Below are 13,302 nucleotides of genomic sequence, written 5' to 3' on the forward strand. Positions count from 1 at the left end.
GGGATTTTGTAGTTTGTTGGATTTTTTTTTCATCAATTTATTTTTCTTGGAAGTCTTTTGGCATAATTTGCAGTAACATTTCAGGAGCAGAAATGCAAGCAGGAGATAGTGGAGAAAGACAAAGCATGTAAGCTGGCATTCAAGCTGAGAATCTCTCATATACAGTATGTTTTGTGTGTTTTAAATTTTGTACCTGTATTAACATAATCTTGGCCAGTACAGAAAATCTGTCAGAGACCTTTCTCTAAACATCCCTTTGAATGAAGAACTCAGGATGAGGGTGTAGTAGATGAAACTTGTATCCAGGCCTGGAGATAAAGCTTGTGAACTTCAGTGGGACTATTTTGTTCATAAAATTATGGTTGTGCTATAGGTTTTTGCCAACAGATTAGAAACTAAGTAATTGTTAAATACTGAGATTAAAATAACACCAGAGAAAAAACACTAGTTAAGTCAATAAATCGGTGCTACAATGAGAAAATTAAATTTGGTAGCTATTAGGGATAGCCATAAAGTATGAAGCTTTTAAAAATTAGTACAGCATTGACATTTTCTTTTTAATGTATCATCTGTATTTTATGTAACAAGCAGTGCTGGACTGAGTTATATAAACGAGCAAGCATTTTATGCATGTTATTTCAATTATCTGTCCTTGGAGAAGGTGAATGAAAAATAGCTCCAACTCTGTTTTAGCATCTTCATTTTGACAGTTGTTATATGCATATTAATGAAGTGTGTGAAGTGTAGAGAAATGGGTCCATTTGTAAAAGCTGGTGTCCTCTTAGTTCCTTATCTTAAAAGGAAAAGAAAAAGGAGAGAAAGGAAGAAAGAAGCAGAGGATATGTTTCATGCAGCATGCCAGGCCTTTTTGAAACAGCCTGCAGTTGCAAGCTAGCTGAATCAGCACCACATTTATTGGTGAAAGGCTATAATCATAGTAACACCTGCAGTGTACAGCTGAGGCACATCTAATTCTGGCAAGGTGTTGAAGTTTTTTGTGTGGTTTTAAATCAAGTCAGAGCATTGCTAAAAAGAGTAGAATTGGTTAAATAGTAGGGTTTAATCAGCAGAATTAATTTAAATTTCAACAATTATTTAGCTGGTATCTTTGAAGATACCTTAGTTGAGAGGCATGAGGCTTTCACAATGTATCATTATTTGGATTAATTTGCTTTATACAAGGTGCAGTTTTAAAATGTGCCATTTTGGTACAAAATTGGTAACATATGTTGAAAAAGAACCTGAATATTTAAAATGACAAAGATCTTTTCCCATTACTTACTGCTTTTTATAGATTCATAAGCTTTTAAGGCCAGAAGAGTTTGCTAGCTCTCTTAGTGAGCTTGTTTCTGTGTTGTGTATTTGGTTCTTCAAGAACAGATTTTACTTATTTTATTGTTAATGTTATGAGGTGCTGGATTGGATTAAGTGTGTTTGAATCAGTATGCAGGAGTGCATTGATCAGTTGTCTCTAACATTACAAAATCTGCTCGGTACTAAATACAGGAGCAAACCAGTCCAGTTCCTTAACTATTCCTTACCATACAGTTATCTCTTAAGCAGAGAATGGGATCCCTCCAGCATGGGTTTGATGTCATGAGATAGAAGCTGTTTTTTTATGAGAAGCAGCGAGGGAGATGAAGACTTAGAGTAACTTTGGAGCTGACTTTTCCAGTCTGCATGGGAAAATTGATTATATCTCATGTTCTTCGCCCCTTTGGCATGAGAAATAGCTGACAGCAAAAGCCAAGAAGTGCATTAAAAAAGTTATGTACAGACTACAGGCCATGAGCATTTCTCAACATCTTTCTTTTGTTATTGGAACACACTGAATACTGGAAATGGAATTGCCCTGAACTTACCTTCTGTCTGATCTTCCTGCCTGCTCTGTCCACATGTTTTTAATTCTGCTTCTAGCCTTTGGGTGGGCTGGACAAAGAAACTTATTAGAGCTCTTTCATCCTTCATGTAAGGAGGGGCAGGAAGGGCAACCTTCCACCCAGAGATATGAGCAGAGGCAGTGAAGCCTTCAGAGTGACACAGGGCCCAGTTGCCAAGAAGCTTTATCAAACAAGACTCCAGTCTTGGCTAAACATTTGAGCCAGTGACTTAATACAGGTAAAAGGTATTTAAATTCTAGTAGAGCATCTATTCATGGTATAGTAAAATGGAGATGGCACTTACTCATTTCAAGCATGTTTTTTTAATAGCTGGATGGAAATGGTTACTTTTGTCTTTTGACTCTTCATCAGATCAAATTTTCTTCTTCCTATTATCTCTTCCCCATATGCTTCCTCAACTCTCATCTCTTTAGTTAGAAAATGGGTGCATACAGAAATTAATTTTAAGATTTAAATGTTGTCAGTGAATACTGTAAGGGAAGTGCTTAATTTCTGGAGTTTGAACTCTACTAAACTTCTGTGTTTTGAAGAAGAACTTAAGGGAGGATTATTTAAGGGCATTAAAAGAGATTTAGAAGAATTTTTGGAACATATATCAGTCGACATAGCAAATGCTCAAATGAGGTAAAGGAGGTGTTCCAACTTAAAAACTTAGTATGAACTTAGGGGTTGATTCTCATATATCTAGACCTTTTATTAGTGTACAGTAAAGAGAGTGACCGAACCAAGCCTGTATTTCACTTGATTTAGTCTTTGCTGTAATTCTTTGTGTGTGATTTAATTTTAAAATGTGAAGATTCAACTCTGTTCCATACTGAAGTTTAAGGCAATTGGTTTTGATGGAAGCAAGATTAGGCAATGGGACTCCTTTCCCTGTTTTAACTCTTCATCATGTCTCTCACTTAGCCACATAACTGGAAAGCATGTTGGAGGGTTTCTTCATCACATGCAAATTCCATTCATGTGCCCAAGTTTTCAGAGAAGACTTAGAGATTTAAATCTACAGACCCTGTTAGTTTCAGGAGGAGCTGTGTGACTAAATCCTCTGAATTAGTTTTGAATTATAAACAAACAACAAACAGCCACACAGCACTTGTCAGCCCAGCCTCCTGGCACATTTAGCTGCTTTTCAGGACTGCATTAATTGATAAATTCTTTTTGGCAAAATTTGAGGATGCTGGTGAATGCGAAAACAGGAGTTGTTGAGTTCATCTGAGGTACTCCTGCTCTGTGCAGCCTCAGAGCAGAGTATGGGAGACATGGCTGGGAGAAGTGTGGTATGCCTTCTATCCAGATTCATAGCTGTAAGGCATTTTCAGATTTGCTTGCAAAACTAATCTGGGGAAGGTAGGAAATCTGGACTGGCTTTACCTTTTGGCAGGATTGAGCACTGCTGTGCAGGACATTGTGTTCTCATGTTTCTCTAATGCTTACAGGTACACATATGCAATTAATCATTACAGGTATCTTTGACAGATTGGAACTAAAACCTCCAAATTAATCTCTTTGATTTTTTTCTCATTTCAGAGACACTACTCTCCTCTGAATAGAGATGGCAGAAATCAATTCTCCTGTAAACATCAAGGAAAAGGTAGGTCCAAGTAACAATAGAATGCAAACCAAAATTATATTTGTATACATATTTAATTTCTGCTCTTTCCTACACTGTTCACATATTGAACTTTATTATGTATTGACTCTGTGCATGAAGTTAAGTACACAGACAGGTATTAATAGGACTGATCTGAATCTTGCTTGATGAGAAGCATTTTTACTTTTTTTGCAGAGAGAGACTTTTGTCAGCTAGTCTTCTCTTGTTCCTTTGTAAGTCCTGTGCACACTAATGCTGTGGAGAACAGCACTTTGGGATGGTTACTGTTGTACAAAATGCAACCATTAAAAAAACATGCCCTTTAGAAAAAAATTTTTGCCAAAAAATATTATACCTATAATACTTAAACCAATTCCTAAAAGTTCAGGACTTGAAAAGAGTAGATTGCTTTTTCCTATGAAAGTATGTCTGCTTTTAACTGCATTCCATGAGTCAGAATTTTCCATATCCTTGGCTAGAGCTAGAGCCTCGTCACCCTTTCAGGAGTAGCAAAGGACCTAAAGCTAATTAGGATGTGAGGTAGGTCAGGAGATCTTTTGTGACTCCCAGCAAGCAGATTCTGAGGAGACCATCTAACCATAGAACTTGTTTTACTCAATTTCTCCTTATGGAAGACCGTTCCTTACCTGTTGCACTGCCCAGGTGCCTGTTTTTTGAGTAAGTTATACCTTGTATTTGTTGTTACCATCTCAGTTGCTCATTGTGCTTGAGGATTTGCAAGTCAAAATGAATCTCTGTCTTAGTTCTTAATAACAACATGGGGTTTTTAAATCGAGAAACATGGTGATTTTGCAGTAGAAAGTAATGTCATCAAATTCTTTTCCCTGGTGCCAGGGTGCTCAAAAGTAAAGTACAGTAATTCTCAAAATGCAACTCGGTAAATCAATTGAAGCTCTGCATATTTACTGTGTAGCTTAAAATGTTTTATTTAAATCAGTTTTACAAGTGCAGAATTTTACAATTCATGTGTTTGTCTTTTGTAAGTTTAAGAATGAGGAACTGCAACAGGTGTTGTATTTATGGTAGGTATCTCCTGTTCCAAGTGTGAAATCTGCTGGGAGTGCCCAAATTCAAATATTCATGAGCATACGCGTTTTAAGACAGGAAAATAATTGAATCAATACACTCTCTCATAAATTGTTCCACTCTTCGTTCCTGTATCTTCCATCAGTATTTAGTGTCACGTATTCCCTATGCCAAATTGAAAACTTATTTTAATAGCAATTGAAGGTCTTTTGCAAAATCACTGGGTTAATTCTGGAAAATGTAGATTAATAACCTAAAGGGTTAGTGACCAAACAGTATAAGCCTCGTGCAATTTACATAGGTCAGCTGAGGAGGTGTCGTGCTCAGAGAGCCATTGCACCTGGGCAAGTCCCTCTTGTTTTAAAAGGGTTGCAATGGGCTCCTTTTGGTATCTTGTATTTTATCTTGTATCTTGTTTATCATATGGGCAGCAACAAACTGAGTAACTGTGAAGTGATTGTAGCTTCAGAAGTCTTTGAGTGATGCACTAGAAATATGAGGAAAGAGTTGAACAAAGGAATCCTGCAGAATTGCCTTTGATAATATTTGCACATAAACTGCCAAAACATGAGGATTTCATTTGCATGTTTGAAAAGCAGGCATATTTACAGTGTGCTGGTGAGAGAGTCAAAATCACATCCCTTCCTCACTTAGCTTACAGAGCTTCCATGGTCATGCTTCACAACATTGAAGCAGAGTGAGTTTAATGTTTACTTTTATCCACCTTTTGGGAGGCAATACTTCTGGGTTTAAAAAAAAAAAACAAAAACAAAAAAAAGTTTATGAGTATAATACTTCTGGTGAGCTCCACAAATCCATTGCCATCAATGTAAATACAAGCAAGCCTGGTTTAAAAGAACAGACTAGAATACAGTCCCTTCCCAGTTCTACCTTTCTTCTACCTTAGTGCTTGCAGATCATAATGTACCTAAGGCTTTGATCTTGCTAAGACTTGCATGAAGCCAAAGGAGTTGTACATCTGCACATAAATACTCATGTAAGTTTCTGCAAAAGTAGCACACAAGTTTCTCCTTAAATTGAATGTTATTTCACTGTGATAAAAATGTGCTGCAGAAAGTAAAACCTCTGCTGCTGTTTTGAAAGTGAATGTGAGGCCAATGCAGACATTTTGGATATTATGCTTACACCCAGGCTCTGTAAAGCCCCAATCCTGCATTTGAGTCATAAGAGTATGCTACTGTGGTAGTGATACTTGTATAATTCATCCTTGGAATTTCAGCTGAAATAGTTCATAGAGTCAATAGGTTAAACATTCTATTTTATATCTTCTTTTTTCTCCCCCAAGAGATTTATATAAATGTTGGCCTGTGATGTTAGGAAGGCTAATGAAAGTTTCCATAGTTGGCAGAGACTCCTGCAGCTGTGATACTCTTGTGGGGGAGCCAGGACTGTTTCAATTACCATATTTTCATACATATAACCCACAGATTTTCTGGAATAACCTAAGTTCTGCATTTCAGCAGACACAAAGGTCATTAATTGCCTGCACAACTAGTATTAGAAGTTTACCATCAGATTCCCTCCTCAGAATAATTCCCCCTGCTCTGACCTCTTCATTCACTGTGCCACTCTCCTTGCCTCTGATAACACTCATAATGATGTCTGTGCCTGAAAATAAGTAAGGACTTATTTTTTGTGTCTGGATTTTCAGAGATGGAGTGTTACACGTAGTTCAGATCATATTCACAAAAGTTCACTGGATTAAGGGGTAAAATGAGCCAAACTCATTGGCTTGCACCCAAAATCCATAAAATCAAAGGATGTATTCAAGCATTAACCTAGTACAGCACCAGAAGAGGTGCTGAGATTCTGAATTACAAGGCTTACAAAGAAGAAGCAATTGAAGTGAGGAGGACAAGTGATGTATTGTCTCCTGCAACAATTAGGGCCCTCTTAGTTTAACAAGAGAAGAGTGACTATCAGGCACTCCCCAGAATAACCATTCATCTCTGGCATGCGACTTTGGTTTTGATCCAAAGAAATATCAGGATTTGTTTAAACTTCAGGACTTGCTTTTGGGCCCATATTTTTTCTTTCTTTCTTTTTTTTTTTTTTTTTTAATTCACTGTTTGTCTAAACACGTTTGAACAAGTGAGATCTGCTGTCAGCTGGAATTAGCAAAACACTCATTCAGATGAAAAGTCTTCTTTTGAGATTCTGTTAGGAGTGAAGTTTTGCTGAAGTTCTCCTCAAAGGCTTGTTTTCTCATTTGTCTTTTCAAGTGTCAGAGCTGGAGGAGCAGATGGGCAACATTGCAAGAAGAAAATTTTATTCAGATGTGGTTTTGGAGGTTTCACAGTTTTGTTTGCATTACACCATAAATGTGGTTTTCATGAGCAATAGTCACCATGCAAGGAAAGAGTAGGATTTGGAGTGGAAGGAGTGGCAGTAGTATGTAAATTTAAAATAATGCATTACAAAAGAAGATGCTTTCCAATCTGTGATTTCACTCTCTCCTTAAAATTGACCTTTGCCCATGTGTTGAAGTGGATGGACTGTTTGAAGATCAGAAAAATTGGTCAAAATGTACTTTTGTCAGTTGATAAGCCATTTAACTTGGGTTAAGGGTATCACAGACTCATGTCTGTAAATGCTGCTGTCATCACTCAAGCAGAGTAGTTCTTACTAAACCAAACTTCTTATGACTCCTCAAAGAACATACTAGAATGTCTGGGTTTCTATTTGATGGGTAAGGATGAAATAATACGTCCATAACAAGCGCCTAAAGAAGTTTACTGAAGCAAGTAGAACTTTTTGGGGGCTTACTAGGAATAAATCATCAGAAGATATCAGTGTGATGAACAGATAGTGGCAGAAAGAGAGGGACAGATCTGATCAAAGCTGTCATTTTGCTCAAAGGGGGTATAAGCAACACTTGTTCCATTTGTCAGGATAAACTTAATAAAGCTTCTGCAAAAATGTCTCCAGTGTAAGAATCAGGCTCTTAATGCAAGCAAGTCAAATTGCATTCATGAAATATGTTTGTGTAGAAGTTCAAAACCTTTCTAAAAATTCTACCATAAAGTGGTTTTAAAATGCATTTTCTTGCTTAATGTAGCCAGGACATCTGCTAATGCTAAATTCCTAGATTATCAAAACCAGCAGTGTTCTGCAGACAGCCCTTCTTCCCTGTTTCACTTGCATGATTTGGGAGAAATTGGGGGTGTAATGGAATTGAGTGATGTATATGGGTACATAAAAATTGGCTACTGACATGCAGTGAAAATAAAGCAGGAAATGTCTGTGTTTATTGATAACCATACTTATAAATTAATTTAGTTCTTAACTTAGAGAAAATCTGTTGCTCTAAATGTTGAGTTCAAAGTGAAGATGGATCAGGGTTAATTTTCCTAACCAAGCATAAATAAGAATATTTCTATGTGATCATAATAGTAACTTACTTCAAGGGGATTAGAGCAGCTGTTTTCAGGGGTTTCAGAACAGCCGTGAGCTTTCAGCAAAGAAGTTTAATTTGTCACTATGTCAGAAATACATAAACAAACTATCTGAACCCCGGATATGTTACTTATTCACCAGAAACATCCTCTTTGAGATGATGCCAAGGGGGACCAGATGGAGCAGAGCAGCAAACAGGCAGTGATTGAGTCCATGTTGTTACAGTTGCCTGGGAACCATTTAAAACTTGACAGAGAACGTAAAGGGCTTAGAGGAATACACATCAATGTCAGCTTGGTTCTGCATGTGGAATAGATAATCTGGTGTCACAACTTCCAGACAGGCTCTGTTTCTTTTTGAGCTTGACTTACCTGGAACTTCTTGTGAGATGGATGTTTGTGAGGACTTAGAGTAAGCTAAATGAGATGGTAGAATTCAGCATCCTTTCCTGTGTGCTGTATTCCTGTTACTGATTAATTTAATTTTATTTTTTGTAGGTGAGCCAAAAATTTGCCCCAAATGAGATTTTTAACAGTAATAATCAGAAAAATACTCAAGTATATCTAACCAGATCTTGGGGATTTTATTGTGAGGTTGAAACTTATCTGAGGGGACTTGAAGCCTTTACCTATTTTGGTTCCATTTCTGAGCAGTCTTCAACATTTTTTTGTAAGAGACAGATAAAAACATCCTCATGACTGTGGAATTCTGCTCCTGATGAGACAGTCTGGCTCAAATTGCAGCAAGCATTAGCAGGACTTCAGCTCTGGCTTGTGGGTTTAAATGGGGGTGAACCTGGGTTCTGTCTTTGTTCTTGACTGTATAAAGTGTTTTTCAAGATAACAGATTTGTATTCTAGATCTGTGATTGCTTTAAGGTAGCTTTTATAAGCTGAAATTCAGAGAAAGTTTTCTTAGTAATAAACAAAGTAATGTGCTTTCCTGTTAGGCTACAGGAGAGAAAAGCCCAGGAATTTTACTGTCAGTGACAGATTCTCAACTAATGCTGACATTAATAGCATTAATTATCTGTGGTTCTGAAGGTATGTTACTGAATTCTTGCTCTCCTGGAATGCTGTCTAGCATCCAGATGATGACTGCAGTTCACTGGGAATCTACACTGGATCCAAACAGGGTATTTCACAAAATAATTAAAATAATTTACTTCCTTGTAGTCTGACTGGTAATGCTGTTTCTCCTATGATCAGGTTTCAGTAAGTAGGAAAAAAATGCTTTCTCCCACATACATGGAAATGTAATAAAGTTGATTGCTGAGTTAGCCTTTGCAGAATGGCATTAATGCAGTACCATTACCTGGTAAGAGATTCTTTTGTTCTGCTACTTTCTTTCATACTTTAGGATGCTAAATATTTTTTAAATGAGTTTGTTGTTGAGAAGTCATAAATACCAGATGATTCTATTTGCTTAATCTCTTGTTTCCATATTAAGAAGATGGATATTCTTGCTGAGTTTGAGGCCTGTCAGTTTAGAGAGAGAAAAGTAGGTGTTACTTCCTGCACTGGCATCATCTGATCACATCTGTAATAAAAATGAGCTCTATGCAGTTTTTTTGGATTTGGAATGGGAAGTGATGGCCTTCTCTCAAGCAACTGGAGGTCTGTAAGCAGGTGAGGTGTATAGCTGTACTAGCACAAGGGCTCTTTTGTCACCTGAGCTAGCAGGGAACCAGAGAGGAGCCAGCATACCTGGAGTGCCTGGATCCAGCTCACACTGAGCCCTGCAGTGTAAGTCCACCTTGTCATCTTGCATTTGTCAAGCATTCCTGGAGGTTTGATATGCTTCTCTTCACAGTCTGTGTTAGGTCTCTTATGACCTGTCATTGGAGAAGTGCATTTGTGTTAGGCTTATGCTGTCAGGAATTTTCCTATCCCTCCCTGTGGCTTTTTCTTTTTCACTAGGTCCCTTTCCGGGAACAAATGGGACACTTTTTGCATGAAGGGACAGAGCTGTGCTTCAGGCCTAGAAATCTACATATATATTTGAAATCAGGGTTAAAGGACTAAGAGGCAGAATATCAGGGACCTCAAAATTTGCATTTCTGGGTGGAGGCTGTCATACATATAGCCAGGTCTCCCTCTATATAACTTGTCTTCTTCCCAGATGTACTGTCAGGTGACAATTTGAGTCCTGTAACCACATCAGTAATTTCTGTCCAGAAGTTGCTGACATTTTCATTGCCTGTTTGCAAAAGTTCCAATGTACTCTGGATTAAAACATTGGTCAAACAGTGCATGTGTTGTAGACCTGATATCGGGCACACAGATATTTGTCTTTGAAATTCCAGTAGCATGATGCCATTTTGTTCCTAAAAATTTGCAAGACAAAATACTTTGTTCTGGAATAAAACCTTTTGGGTTCTCTGCTCTGTTGGTTCTGAACTGAGATGGTTATATGTGTATGTATGTATGTGTGTATTAATTTTGATGCATCCTACTGGTTGCAAATTTTAGTTTTCATCTACTCACCCACATAAATCACTGCACAAATCTGGAAAGGAGAAACACTAACTTGTAGGGGTCCTGGGTATCACAGCATACTTACACAAGAGAAGCAGATTAAAAAAGTCTAAGCAACTTCTGATTTGGAATTTCCAAGGCTTTGGATGCTTTTCTTTGCAATCTGATGTTCTTTTCCTGAGGAATTCTTTCATTAAACTTCTCAAATTTTTATGTTTTCTAAATAAAAAGATATCCCCATGTATTTTTTGTGCAACAGTCAACAAAAAATATTGTTGCATTTTGGCAGTAGAACTGTTGAGCTTTACAGTATATTCATTCCCTAAATCAAAAATTTTAGTAGTCCAGCTAAACCCTTCAGATATTCTTCTTGTCTTTAAGAAGTTTCCAAAGTGCACTGTGTGCTGAGTTGCCTGGTCCTCTAAGTGAGGTCTTAGCCTCACTTGGTTGTTTTTGGATGCTTCCTGAGGCTTGCAGACCTTTCATAGCAAAGCAGGACCTAGAAGCCATTGTGAGATCCTTGTGCTTATGTTTAGAGTTGGTTAGAATACTCGAGATATTTCTTTTACTATTTTTCCTGTAAGCAGTGACCACAAGGACATTATGCAATTTTGAGTAGGCAGAGAGATGATCCACATGATTGTGAAAAAAGAGGGGAGATTTTTGTGAGAATATGAAGATGTAATCCACGTGGTAAAAATGTTTGGGAGCTGTGAGCTTGAACATAAAATGGACTGCAGCTTGTGGTCTGCTCTACCTTAGTGTCTTTGCCAACTTCCACACTTGTAGCAGGTTTAGCAGTAAATAGCATGCCTTGCACACAGTCACTAGATTAATTAACTCCTTTTTCCAGTGCTTTCCCTTCACATCCTATTGATTTGGGTTAGTTTTCACTTGGCTGCCTGCAGTTCATAGCAGAGAGCTGTACTCATTACTTCCTTCCCCATGCATGCATGTCAGCTGAAGGGAGAAACTTGAGCAGACAGGGATTTTCTGCATAGTTTCTGGCAACAACAACCTCTGCTTCAAGCAGTCCACTTGTCATCCTAGTCTGTATGAGTTGCAACATAAAGTTACCGCTGTTCAGTAGATGTTTTAAGGCAGCCTCTGTTGGCTGAGGACCGAGCTTGTGGGCAGGCGTGGCTCGGTTGTAGAGTGGCAAAATTAGACAGACAAAAACCTTTGGGAATGGGTCCTTGGGAAATACACAAGCACTTCAGCTCCACTGACTTCTAAATTATGGGTTTGGCTTAGGCTTTCCAAGGCTAGACTTGCTACCTGAGAGTTATTGTGGTCAAATGTGAAGCTGCAGAGAGGGGTGTGATGGGATGATGGACAGAGCACAGTAAATCACCCTAAGTAGCTGTACTAATGTACTGAAGCCAGGTATGAACCTTTTGCAGTCCTGAAGCTGAGTCCAGTAGGCATCAGGAGTCTGAGCTGTCCCATCACTGCACTGAGAGAACCTGCCGTGATTCCTGGTGTGTGGTAGTATACAGCATAGGGAAACGGTGGTTGAGGAGTGGGGTGAACATACTACAGGAAAATAAGATTTTTTTTTTTGTCAAATCTGAGCACTTAAGTGTTCTCAGTAACCTTCTGATGTCCCCTTTGATGGAGACTCCACAGAGATTGTCCTTCAGCACCTAACAGGGCAGCTAAGACAAGGTACTGTGAGTGCTTCTGCCATGTGAGTCAGCCTGATTCCCCTAATGCTCTACCTTCATGTATTACATTTTTGCAATTATATTTCACAGTGCTTAAAAAGACCACACTGCTTCACGATTAGCATGATGACATTGGATTGCAGTAAATAAAGTACACCCTAATCAAGGATGTGTTCCCACAGAAAGATGACAAAGGAGAGTGCCAGATAAACATTTGCAGGACAATAACAAGTTTCTTATTATAAATGCATGCTGGATATCTTGACACGGAAGCTCATAAAGCTAATTTGAACAGCTAAACTGGTTTGGCAGAGTCTCTCATTTTTTTATCATAGGCTTTTGCTTTGCTAAGTATATTTAAATACTTTTATTTTGGTCTGATCTAGTAAAATTTTTATAGTATTAAAGTAGCTATAATATAGGGGTGAGAAAATAAATGATCTTCAATAAATAAAATAAGTGATTCCAGTAGGAATATTTTATTAAAACATCATGACTTGAATTCCATTTGGTATTAAGGGATACTAACACTACAGCAGTGGCAAATGCTGTGAAATTTAAGCATGGCATGTCAGAGTTATCTGTGGATATAACACCTCATCCATCAGCAGTTTCCTGAAGGAAGCATTTGGCATCCCATGATCTTTGTTCAGGATTTTGTTACACAAGCTTCCTGGTCACTGGTATATGGAACAGCAAACTGAAATTATGTTGAAAGCCACTAGAACTTTTAAAAATGATACTGTTCTCTTTTAGCCTCCCACTGTTTTTATGCATATGACTGTTTTTCACATGCCAAAAAAACATCAATCATACCTTTGATGTAGCAAGGCCATGCAAGAGCCTTGAAGAAGTTGTGTGCTCACTGAATTTGTGTAGGTGATATGTCGAGACCCTTGGCAGCAAATAGACCATTTAGTAAAGAAGCATAAGGCCGAATTCTGTCAGTTGAATTAAGCTAGTTCTACTGTGACTGAGTGGGATTTGTTTCCAGGATTACTGGCTACCAGTTCTATGATTTGATGTCATGGAGAAATTGCTTCATTATTTGCATGGCTGGGTAAGGGTAGGATGGGCATTGCTTTGTGCAGATCCATTGCTGTGTGCTCATGAACTCATCGGGCTCAGAGGCATTTATATAAAACATGCATTGGCACTCCTTATAGTCTAAAGGAGTATGATCAATTCATGTTACTGTCTTCT

General features: G+C 38.0%; 1 protein-coding gene across 4 annotated transcripts in view; it reads left to right on the top strand.

The window, feature by feature from the left end:
• SPATS2L (spermatogenesis associated serine rich 2 like) overlaps positions 1–13,302 on the top strand; it is a 75,756-nt gene that overhangs the window by 32,080 nt on the left and 30,374 nt on the right. For all 4 annotated transcript variants that reach the window (XM_079311816.1, XM_079311818.1, XM_079311817.1 and 1 more), the window contains one exon: positions 3,429–3,492. In XM_079311816.1, coding sequence (XP_079167942.1) covers positions 3,454–3,492 — 39 coding nt within the window. In that variant the 5' untranslated portion in view covers positions 3,429–3,453. The remainder of the gene's footprint in view (positions 1–3,428; positions 3,493–13,302) is intronic.

This window comes from Erithacus rubecula (genome assembly GCF_903797595.1).
Source record: "Erithacus rubecula genome assembly, chromosome: 8".
Taxonomy (NCBI): domain Eukaryota; kingdom Metazoa; phylum Chordata; class Aves; order Passeriformes; family Muscicapidae; genus Erithacus; species Erithacus rubecula.